This window comes from Antedon bifida, chromosome 1 (genome assembly GCF_963402885.1).
Source record: "Antedon bifida chromosome 1, ecAntBifi1.1, whole genome shotgun sequence".
NCBI classification, from domain to species: domain Eukaryota; kingdom Metazoa; phylum Echinodermata; class Crinoidea; order Comatulida; family Antedonidae; genus Antedon; species Antedon bifida.
The window spans coordinates 18,712,447-18,725,144 of NC_136226.1; the positions used below are offsets into that span (position 1 = coordinate 18,712,447).

General features: G+C 31.7%; 1 protein-coding gene across 2 annotated transcripts in view; it reads right to left on the reverse strand.

Annotated features, from left to right (window-relative positions):
- Positions 1-6,869: 6,869 nt before the first annotated feature.
- The window catches only part of LOC144844747 (uncharacterized), a 33,567-nt gene continuing 27,738 nt past the window's right edge, over positions 6,870-12,698 (reverse strand). For both annotated transcript variants that reach the window (XM_078701799.1, XM_078701807.1), the window contains 3 exons: positions 10,924-11,189; positions 10,388-10,641; positions 6,870-8,707 (listed from right to left, as the gene is read on the reverse strand). In XM_078701799.1, the coding sequence (XP_078557925.1) occupies positions 7,715-8,707; positions 10,388-10,641; positions 10,924-11,179 (1,503 nt within the window). In that variant the 5' untranslated portion in view covers positions 11,180-11,189 and the 3' untranslated portion in view covers positions 6,870-7,714. The remainder of the gene's footprint in view (positions 8,708-10,387; positions 10,642-10,923; positions 11,190-12,698) is intronic.

Below are 12,698 nucleotides of genomic sequence, written 5' to 3' on the forward strand. Positions count from 1 at the left end.
ATTGATACCAGTTTAGTTAACACATTACCAGACAATTGTGATTATACGCTGGAGTATCACACACCAGTTGAAACTCATGATTTGGTAAATGACACCAGGGAAGTAGAATCTGATGAACTACTAAGTATTGGAGAATATGATATAAATGTACAATCACTCCCATCAACAAATGAACTTATTCCTTCCTCGTCAACGTTGGAAGAAAGTGACATTGATAAGTATGCCTTGGACAAACAAAAGAACACTCCAGTTGATGATTTTGAAAGTGACACAAGAGAAGTAGAATCCGAAGAAATCGAACCAGCTCCAAAAAGATTTGATACCGATTTAGTTAATAGATTGACATTAAAAGACAATGGTGATTTTACGGCCGAGTATCACATACCAGTTGGAAGTCATGATATAAAAGTTGACATCGTGGAAAAAGAATCTGAAGAATTTTATTCAACAAGTATTGGAGAATATGATTTAAACGTTCAATCACTTCCATCAACAGATAAACTTCTTCTCTCCTCGCCAAAGTTGGAAGAAATTAACATTGATAATTACGCTCCGGAGAAAGAATATTACACCCAAGTTGAAATTCATGATTTAGAAAATGACACAAGAGAAGAAATCGAATCTGCAAAAACAATTATTGATACCAGTTTAGTTAACACATTACCAGACAATTGTGATTATACGCTGGAGTATCACACACCAGTTGAAACTCATGATTTGGTAAATGACACCAGGAAGGTAGAATCTGATGAACTACTAAGTATTGGAGAATATGATATACGTACGGAGAAAACAGTAAGCAATGCCACAGATTTAAACGTCCAATCACTACCACCAGGTATAGCCATGAATGACTCTGGGTTAAGTTTGTCTGATATCACATTTAACAGTTTAAAGTTTATGAAAGGTAAACTTTCATCTATCAAACATGCGGTTCAAGACGTTGGTGGAGATTACGGCATCGTTTCTCCTGTTGCACACCCACATACTGAATTGCATGACGACAAATTAAACATAACCACAAATGACTCTATTTCATGTGATGGCACTGTAAAGGTACCAAAACAAGCACATTCTAAGAAACATAGGAATACGAGACACGACAGAAGTACTATTAAAAGGCTAACTACAACTTGCAATTGCTGCAACAAATATATATGTAAACTTGATGAGAGGATACATCTTTTAAAAAACGATCACTACACGACTTCTGGTGAGGATTCAAATGTTGGATTAGGATGTCCGATGAAAACATCAGAAAATGTCACTCCAGTTGAGGATGTTATAAGTCATCAAATAGTCTCCTCAACAAAATTAAAATTAGAGACTGGAGGTGGAATTATGACACACGACGGGGTCAACACAGAGGCAACTTCGTCCAATGTAAATAAAGAGGAGCTAATTGGTAAAGATGAATTCCGAACGGGAGGAGGCGTAGAACCTGCATGCATCAGCACTAAAATTTACGTGTGGGAAAAATTCAAAGATTTCCGACCACTTCCTAAGCACGAGGTTGCTGTTACAAGCCCAGAAACACCAACAAAAGAGCGGGTTAAATACTTCGAAGGTTTATCAATAAATAATATAGAAGAGAGTAGTTCATTTGATGGACAATATAAATACGGAGAATCACAAGAGTCTCAAGAAACGGCACAACTCTCTGCAATTATGAAACATAAAAAACTTGAAGAAAATTTGGAGGACCAAAAAGAAAGTTCAGGTTCCTTTACTATATTCCAGGCGTTCTTTGATGCATTGTATACTCCTGCGTCAACCACCAGTGTCGATAATCAATCTTCGAATTCCTCATTTACAACAAATACTGCAGATGAATTATTGTCGCTATCAGGAAACGATGAGACATGTGATTACAACATTAAAGATACTTACAAAGAGGAGATATTTGAAAAACCTGCTAGAGCTCAAATTGAAGGAGCTACAGGTAGTAAAGTGGCACATTCAGAAGATTCAAGTGAATATGATGATAATGAATTAGAGGAACAATCTCAACAAAAATCTGTGGATTCCATTCAAAGTAATTCGAAATCTACGACGGTCAATAACAATGGCAAGAAAACACCATGCGGATTCTTTAAAAGATTGTTTACGAAAAAAAAGAAACATAAGAAAAGGAATGAGGATAATGAAAGAGCAAATATTTACGAAATTGAGACTGGAGTTGATCAAGCTCGTGATGAGGAATTACGTATTGACATCGAATCGGAAGAAGAAGTAACAGCATCTGAGAACATCGTTGTGAATACCGAAGTTATATGCAATAAAAATGATGATAGTGGCAAATTAAAAGACAAACATACAGTTGCTTTAAAGAATGGGCAATTAAATAGACATCCGTCAAAAAGAAGTTCGTCAGAGAATTCTAGAGACATTGAAGGAGATGTTTTAAAAGATCGTCAACAGATTTCTAAAACCAAATTAAGAAATGAAGGTACTACTTGTAAAAAAGAAACACTAAATAAATCTTCAAAAAAGAGAATATTTTCTTTAAAAGATGTCAAGCAGTCACAAAGTGAAACTGTTTCGAAAAGCTCACGTCATTGGCTTAAATAGGGCAAATTTATTATTTGAGAAAAAATGTTTATAAAGAAGAAACCAAGTTCTTATGTAGTCACACGGTTGTGTTCTGTAAAATTTAAATGATTAAAATAATAATTTTCTCTTTTGCGCAAAGTACTTACTTTATTACAGTATCATCTTACGACCAGATATGTCCAAAAAAAGAATAAAAATCACTGCACGCCTACTAGTACATGAATTTTGTCGAAAATGGAAAATTTCGTTATTGCATGCTATAATATGCGCATAATTACTAAATAATTGTTGTTAGGCCTACCCTAAGGTGTAGTTGTCTTCGATGGATAGTTGTCGTACGGGAAGGTCAGATTCTTTATTTATCCAACGTGGGGTAGTATTTATCTTAGAGGGGCTGTCCGGCTGGTTGTTGTAGGGGTTAGTTGAGCTCTGGGTACAATTTTACAACAATATTTTACAAACTTAATAAATATCATGCTAACTCATAAATTATTAACTTAAGTATTTGCTTTCACACCCCAAATTCAACTACAGCACTAATGGTAATATGTAGTAAAAAAAGAAAATAAATGTTCAAATCGATATTAAATAATTAAACTATAACTAATCCATAATACAAGTTGCTTACTGTATGTGTTTACTGAACCAGACTAAACTTATTACAACCAATTAGGTATATCAATTGGTGGGCTTCGCACTATTATGATCAATAACATTTAATTTATACATGCAGAAAATTGTAAACATTGGTGGTTTGCATGTTATAATATTATTCGTTAATAGTGCTTATTTATTGTCAACGAAATACCTTCAACCAAATAATGTCTATGACACTACTACTCATTATAAAAGGTGTATTGGCTATGATTAGCCGAGGAGACATGTTATATATCTCTGAGTAATGCAATTTCCAGTTTATTTGGACAATAAAGGTTATCTGTATCTGTACCACCTTAAACATGTCCAAAACACTTCATTTGACTTAAGTACAGTACATAGGTTACAAGATAGATGCACTGGACGTGCATTAGTCAACTGGTGAAGATGCGCAGTAGTAGACAGACATTGTAATCATTTTTTGAGTAACTATGATTCATGTTCAATACTTAGGATCACATAAAATGATTATACTGCAGTAACTACATACTTTACTGCAATAATGTATGATTTAGTTTGTCTCACTGTAAAAATTAACAAATAAACAATAAATAAAGAGGGCAAAAATTGGTTGAATTAACGTTAATTCAACGTTATCTGCAAACGTTGAAATAACGTTGAAAAAGTGGTTGAAAATGAAAGTTTGCCTCAACGTAAATATCAACGTTGAATCAACATAGAAATTATCAACGTTGAAACAACGTTAAAATAGGTAACGTTGAAATAACGTTGAAAAAATGGTTGAAAATGAAAGTTTGCCTCAACGTAAATGTCAACGTTGAATCAACATAGAAATTATTAACGTTGTGCTCTGGGTACAATTTGGCGAAAATAAAATATTACTGATATCATTTCAATAATTTTCACAGGAAATGTTCATTTCCAATAGCATGTTAATACTGTACAGAATGTTTAAATGAAGACGTTTGAGACAACATTAAATCACTCGCAACAAACATGTACCAAAATTAATTTATTTTTTCTCAAGACAGTAGGGTATCATTGAATACAACAGACCTTAAATGTAGTAAAAGTGTATATTCGGATTCTAATTGGTCAGTGCTGATGCTCACTACATGTCTAGCTAAAACCAAGAAAAATAAATATTTCACATGCATTATTTTATTTGTCTTTCAGTCATTTTAAGTAAAATTTGATCACATTTCTCATTTCATAAACTTTGATCCAATTCAAATCCTTGTATACAAGGTCATTTTCGTCAATAAAGGTACATTCACACTTGACGCAGCCGTTTTGTTAAACAATGCAAAATCATAAAGAATTGATCGGCGCCGGCTTCTGTTCCGTGAAACGGATCAAATGTGAATGTAGCTTAATGTGGTCACTACTCAAAAATATTCTATAAACTTCGCTCTCACTATAGATACAAAAAAATACATGCAATTGTTTTAATATATTAAGCTCTGTCTACACTATCTAACGTGACAACAAAAAAGTGATATGCCATATATGGACACGATGACATCATATCACTAACGTATTTTTTTGTTAAACGAGTTTGATAGTGTAGTTAGCTTAAGAAAGCATTAAAGTTACCTTCATTAATGATCTGATATGTTAAAAAACAACACACAATATCTGTAATGTTAAATTTAATGGTGGGCATATGAAGGTGGTTAATTACTGGTTTCTACAACATTAGGAGACAACATAGTTGTTTCATAATATTAGATTAAAAAGGAGCAAGGATAATAATTACATAAAGTAATATTTTACAAACTTAATAAATATCATGCTAACTCATAAATTATTAACTTAAGTATTTGCTTTCACACCCCAAATTCAACTACAGCACTAATGGTAATATGTAGTAAAAAAAGAAAATAAATGTTCAAATCGATATTAAATAATTAAACTATAACTAATCCATAATACAAGTTGCTTACTGTATGTGTTTACTGAACCAGACTAAACTTATTACAACCAATTAAGTATATCAATTGGTGGGCTTCGCACTATTATGATCAATAACATTTAATTTATACATGCAGAAAATTGTAAACATTGGTGGTTTGCATGTTATAATATTATTCGTTAATAGTGCTTATTTATTGTCAACGAAATACCTTCAACCAAGTAATGTCTATGACACTACTACTCATTATAAAAGGTGTATTGGCTATGATTAGCCGAGGAGACATGTTATATATCTCTGAGTAATGCAATTTCCAGTTTATTTGGACAATAAAGGTTATCTGTATCTGTACCACCTTAAACATGTCCAAAACACTTCATTTGACTTAAGTACAGTACATAGGTTACAAGATAGATGCACTGGACGTGCATTAGTCAACTGGTGAAGATGCGCAGTAGTAGACAGACATTGTAATCATTTTTTGAGTAACTATGATTCATGTTCAATACTTAGGATCACATAAAATGATTATACTGCAGTTACTGCAGTAACTACATACTTTACTGCAATAATGTATGATTTAGTTTGTCTCACTGTAAAAATTAACAAATAAACAATAAATAAAGAGGTTTAAATGTAGTAACTGCAGTGCAATAATTCTGAAATGTTCCTTTAAGTAATCCTAGCTCTGCATTTTCTAGAAAACTTTGTATTATCATTTCTTAATTTGTATAAAATGTAGGTAATTATTATTTATGATAAACAATCTATGTAAATTATATTTACATTTCTAATGTAACGATATTAAAATTAGACATCAAATATCCATATAGTAACATTGTTTTGTTAAGTGTAGATTATTGTATGCTTGTTGTACAGTATTAATATGTTTTAATAAGAAATATGCATTTAGTGTGAATACCTAATGTAAATTTGTATGCGGCAAAAAAATATGATGTGCCCATATATGTAGACGATGATGTCATATCACTACCATATTTGGGCACATCACACTTTTTATGTCAAACTAGTTTGATAGTCTAGGCTTAATGTTATAATGAATTATTTGACTATAACTGTAATGCCCAACAGTATTGCATTTCTAAAACTGTAGTGTTATATTGTTTAAATCTATGGCCAATTCTTCACTTCATTGGCCTTAACATTATCACCCGTACCACCCCTGATTTCTAACCATTCAATCTGTCCACTTTGATCATTGTAAAGGCACTATATAAATGACAATGCTATGTGATAATGTTATGTGACTTGAGACTGGCATTACAGAGATGCAGTCATATTCTGTGGTCCCTCTAAATGGTGAAATGCTATTTAAGCTGTGGTTACATCGCTCTCTAGTTAATTATACAAACTCTTTGATTTAAGCCTATTTCTAATAACATGTCTCATAAAACATCTTTGAACTCAATAAAACATATGGTATTTTCATAATAATACTGAGACAAAGAATAATCGATCATAGTTGTAGTTCTAATGTTTTAGAGAAATTAATGTATGTAGATTTACATTAGTGAAAACAATATTGAATTCTGTAGATTAATTTCACTCTTGCAATCAATCAATCAACATTTCTATAATGTAGGACAATATATTTAAAGTAAAAAAAATATCAAGTTATGGTTGACTAATAAAATTCAAGTCTTTGTTGAATATATTTTATCCTTTTATTTAAAAAAATTTAAACATTGCAAAAAAAATATAAGGGTAAAACTTTTTTAAAAAGAAAAGTTTCCAACTTTTTGTTTAAAAATGTCTATTATGGAATGGGGAAAATTCAAATATCAAAATGATATAAAATAATATTGATAACCAAATGAATATATACATTCTTGATACATTCATTTTGGAACAATTTCTTAAGTTTTAAATGTAATATAAGTTAAAAATATGTATGCAATATGATATTTCATTAAAAAAATTACTGATATTTTGGTAATTATATAAACAAAATGATTATACTGTACTGATGTTTAACGTGATCATTGGCAAACATATTTACATTTATCACAATGCATACAATTCAAATATGTAAGAAACATAACATATGCATATTATATTTAGTTAGTTCATGGAGACTCCATGGTTAGTTATTTCTCCTTCTAATTCAAATTACAATAGTATCTATAGGTTGTATACATTCAATATACATTAAAACACTTTACATTTAAATGCATCATGCATTGAGATTTTAACCCAATTTAAACACATTTTAAATTATTTTTTTTATGTAAGAATACGATGAAACTGTAATAGTTTATCACAGTATAAGAAAACAAAAATAAATGTTGGTGTTTAAAATGTAAAATCATTTTTTTAATAAAAAAAAAAATTTTTATCTTGTATCAAAATAAAACTGCTTTCCATAAAGGTAACTAAAGAAATCTTCAGTCTTTTAAAATACTGTATTAAAATGGAGATAAAACTGTGAAATACATTTGCTGATAATATAACACACCATTTTCATCTCATGTACATTAAAATAATTTTATAAAGGTTAAAATTAACAATTAATTCCATCTAGCATTTCATGGTTCATAATACTTCTTTTAGGAATACAACAATTGATAGGAATAATTATTAACAATAAAATGCAGGAAAAAATTGTTGTTATGTAAGTTTTGGAAGAACTCCACGCTCATGCCGTGTCCTACGATTAGAATCATCCTCTACTTGTCGTTGCGTATTTGATAATGCAATTGTTCGGTCAATATCGATCATTGCATATGGACCTCGTGGATCCAGGTTTGGTGTTTGCGGAGTCTTTGGAGATGAACTTGTACTGGAGCGTGCATTGCCACGCTCGTTACGAGTAGCTTCCAAAGAATCTAAGTCAAGTTCGATATAGTTTATTTTTTTCTTTGGTGGCGCTTGAAGCTTTAAACTGTCTGGTATGATACTCGATCGTTTAGACTGTTCCATCGCATCTAAATTTGCATAATTAGGTCCACCTGGAGATCGATTGGTGCTTGTATGAAGAGCGTCAAATACAAACTCAGAACCGTTGCTTCCGCGACTTGCTGCACTCCTTGGAGTCGGTAAGTCTGCAAATGCAAATGCACTTCGACTTGGAAGTTCTCCAATAGTGTCAAGATTAACATAAACACCTGGAACGGGTGAAGACATTGCAGGTGTAAATGGACCAGGGGTCGGTACCATATGAGGATTACCATTCAAATGCACATTTCCATTGACAATGTCAGAGAACTTGCGTATCTTTGGTTTTGGAGATGTTTTCGTTAATTTCACTTTTGATTTATTTCCATTCTCATCCCTAGTTCTGATATCCAAATCGTCTCTAATAGAATTGTTTGAGCTCCGAGATGCAGTTTCGCTCTTTTGACAAATAACCCCAGAATCTGTTACGTCACAAGAACAGGCATTGTACAATGTTCCTCTTTCCCTTCCATGACCATCAAGACTATGGCCAGCAGCAGTGGCCCCTTCCTCATCTTCTGATAACCTTAGATGAGCATAATTTAACATTGCAGACTCTGCATTATCATTGGCAGTGTTTTCTTTCAGTGCTGCATAGCTGCCTCCATCTGCACCAGAGGTCAGTTGTCCTCTAAAACCATCATGGCTTGGTGTGTGACCAGATGCCTACAATGGAAACAAACATTTTATATTATTCATACAGTAAATATCAGTCACACAATTGTGAGTACATTTCATATATATATAATCATATGAAAGGGAATTTGAATTGAATAATAAACAAATAAAAGTTAATACATTTAAGCTCTGTCTACACTATCAAACTTTATGTGACAACAAAATGTGATGTGCCCATATATGGACACGAAGACGTCATATCACTACCATATTTGGGCACATCACATTTTTTTAGTCTAGACACTCAAGCTTATAAGTTTAAATATTATATTATAATATAGTATATTTATGATGAAAAGCTTTAGTATAAATGAATGATAGAGAAAAAATGTATATGCTAAACATTTTAGAAGTACAATAGTCCATTTCTACTAAAATTAGTGTCTTTGATAATTGACATTTGAAACAGATTTAGAGTACAATATTTTGAATGATCAGGTGTCTAATATTACACTGAGATTGGTGTATGCAATGAATATCGCAGATTACAATACTATTTTCTACCTTGAGTTTATGCAATTTAGCAGCATTGGATTAACAAAAACAAGTATTAATTCTTGGATCTAATTATGATAGTCTATGGTCATGATTATTTGCATAGCAATGTTAATGAAATAATTTAATTTGACAAGAAGCTTCATTGATCTGCTACTAAAAATGATGTTGGTGTTATAAAACATAAAGCTTGTTTTATTTATTTGTGCGAGTTAAAAGTGTTAGCTTATGTATATTTCCATATTTTAAATCCATTACTGTGACAAATTCTAGTTTCTTGAGTTGTTTAATTCTGCAAAATGAGTAGTTTGAATCATTTCTACATTTTGCTTTAACAAAAATCTGCACAACCAAGGAAGCATTGTCGCGCATTCATGAGCACTCCTGCAAATCAAACAGCTCGCAATCAAAATTAAATCACAGCTTTAGTATGTTCTTACATTTTGTTTATATGCGAAAATATTGAATAACCGCAAATAAATTTGCAATATGGAAAACAGGCTTAATGTTATAATTTTAACTGTCATGAATGGAATCTGAACACAGTTTTGGTAGAGACTGTACATATTAGACCACAAATTAGAAAGCTGAGACGTTTACTAATGAATGCATCGCATTGGCATAACAATTTGTTAGCTACTGGATGGTGAGGTCAAAATGATTTGAGTAAGAATCTGGCGAGGCTAACATAAGTCCGCATTAACCTGTAAGGAGATTATCAAGACTAACTGTTTATGATAATTCAAGGGATTATTATGCCTTAGCATCTTGTAGCATAATATATTTAAATTGCTATAATACGGCATTGAATAATAAAAATTAAATATCAATATTCATGTTTGAAGAAAAGAATTATCATTAAAGATGAAACTATAGAACAATGTCTCTCGATTTAATCATCCCTGCATGAAATTGTTCTTATTTTGTTGCCAATCTCAGCATGTGTGTGTGTAATGTGTAGAAACAAAACGTAATTTCAATGGTGTATCAATCAACATAAATTTCTTGACCAATAAAATGCATAATTTTATTTAACTCAAAGTTGAAAGAAAATAACATCAAGTATAATGATTCATTTTGTTGCTTTATAGCAAACGGACACAAATGGCAGCATGTAGCGGCAGTGCCAATAGAAAATCACTATGAAAAATAATATTCAAAAGAATAGCATACCTGAAGCTCTAAATCTGCTGTAAACGTGAAAGGCTGTGCATTGATATACGTAACAGACGGTGAAGCCGGTGCTCTGGGTACATTTGAACCATTCATAAATGGTGAGTTTTGGGGATTGTTCAGCAGTGGTTGGTTTGAACCTATCAACATAAATGGCTGATGGTTTGATGTTGGGTTGTCTCCACAACATTGAATATTCGTCTGTAATTCATTGAACAACATCTGAGCCTTCTTACATTTAAATGCATAGATACCTAAAAACAACGAAAACAAATTTAGAATTGTTAGTCAACAAGGGAAAGAATTGAACACATCATATTGGACCACTACAGTGTTGTCAGTACTCTAACACAATCACAAATTAAAAATCAACCATCGAATACTGTATGGTTATATTTGATGTTCAATCCCTTCTGGCCAACTATTACAATGTATAAATTTACATCACTGTGTGCATACATTTTGAAAAATGAGGAATCATTTAAACATAAGTTGATTTAACAATTAAAAACTAAAAAAAAAGGTAAACCACTTACCTTGACCAGTGGGACACCTTCGTCCACTTTCAAACGAGAATAAATCAGAATCAAACCCATATCGTCTTAAACTACGTAAAGGCCAGCATATCGGGTCTTTGTCACCTTGCCGTAGAATTAGTTCCGTTTTACCAACTTCAAGCGTGCCTTTACTAACGATTTCGCCATCGTCGTCCACATTTTTCACTTTAAACTTGTTAGGGGGATGAGGATACTTCATGTCCCCCTCTGGGTGGACACACTGTAAGTTACCCATAATATATTACCTGAAACAAAATACAAATATTTTTGAAAAAGATGAACAAAAGGATGGACACAAAGGATGTTGATTGAGGATTTGGAGTGGATTAAGACCGTAATTAGTGCTAACGTATATTAAACTGTATCATCATAATGGCCTGTTTCTTTCCACTACAGTACATTATTACAACTGAAAGGAATCAGATATTCATTACTCAAGTGAATGATTATAATCTCTAGGGGGCAGCATATCCTCATTCCTAAAATCATTGTTATAGCTCCATGATGACACTGTACACTTTCACACATCATCATAACAACATCATATAAACAGAATTATACCAAGTTGTGTTTCTAGAATGCTTTTTCAGTATCTATAAATTAGCATTTTCATCTCGTTAGTTAGAAATTATTTTGACATTTTATATGCATTTTTTGTAATACTGGATAGTAGTGGATCAAATCAATTCAAAATTGTTGTATTTGTAGGAGGGTGTGCTCTGCTGAATATAAATGCCAAATAACCATTCTATTTTATAGTTACGTTTCATATATAAATAATTAACATTTACATTTTATTCATTTAGCAGAAACAATCCCAAAGAATAAAAAGAATGAAATAAACAAATCATTTAAATGTAAATTTTTTAATTAATTCTAAAATCTATTAAGCTTTGTCCTTGATGAATTGCCTACAATATAGAATATAATTATAATTATTATTGATAAATCACCCATTAAAAAAATAATCTTAGATTCATTAAATGAATTTAATAGGTAAAATCAAAAACAGCAAAATCATTCATCACATATCCACCCACACATACCATTCTACTAACTATGACAAGTACTTGGCCCCAAGATGTTTCTTAAGCAAACCGGATGTAATTAGCTATTATTGATTATATTTATATTGATGAGATATTCATCATGTTGTTACTGTTCGTGATCCCACTACTACCATATCTATTCTAAGTGATGTGTTTACATTTCAGAGACTTGGTAGAGTATTTGGTATTCCTTTGCATCTAAGAAGAAAGGTTCGTACCGGATTGATATTAACAATTCGCTGCTATTGCAGCATTTATTTTGTTCAATAAAATTGGAAATTCTTTTCTGTACACTACTGTATTACATTTAATAATTAAATAATATATATAACTTTACTTAAACAACTATGTTTATACACAGCCAAGATGTGAAAAATGTATTAAATTATAAAGGAGAACTGAAGAAAACTAGGTGCATTAAAAACTGGTATTGATTCATTCATACAAAGAAGGTGACTACAACCAGTCTGACGGCTACACAACTCAGCAAGTATTGTAGTGTGGCTTATTGCACAGAACACAGATACAACTTCCGATAACTGGTTCCATATTTTGATGGTATGTTGGTAGTAGAAGGAAAATTTAAGTCAATAGATGCAACAGTCTGAGAGCTAAAGTTAAATCCTTAAGAAGTATAGCACAGTCATTACTAACTTGAGTAATGACAAAGTAATTATGAAATAAGATATAATAGATATTATAAGA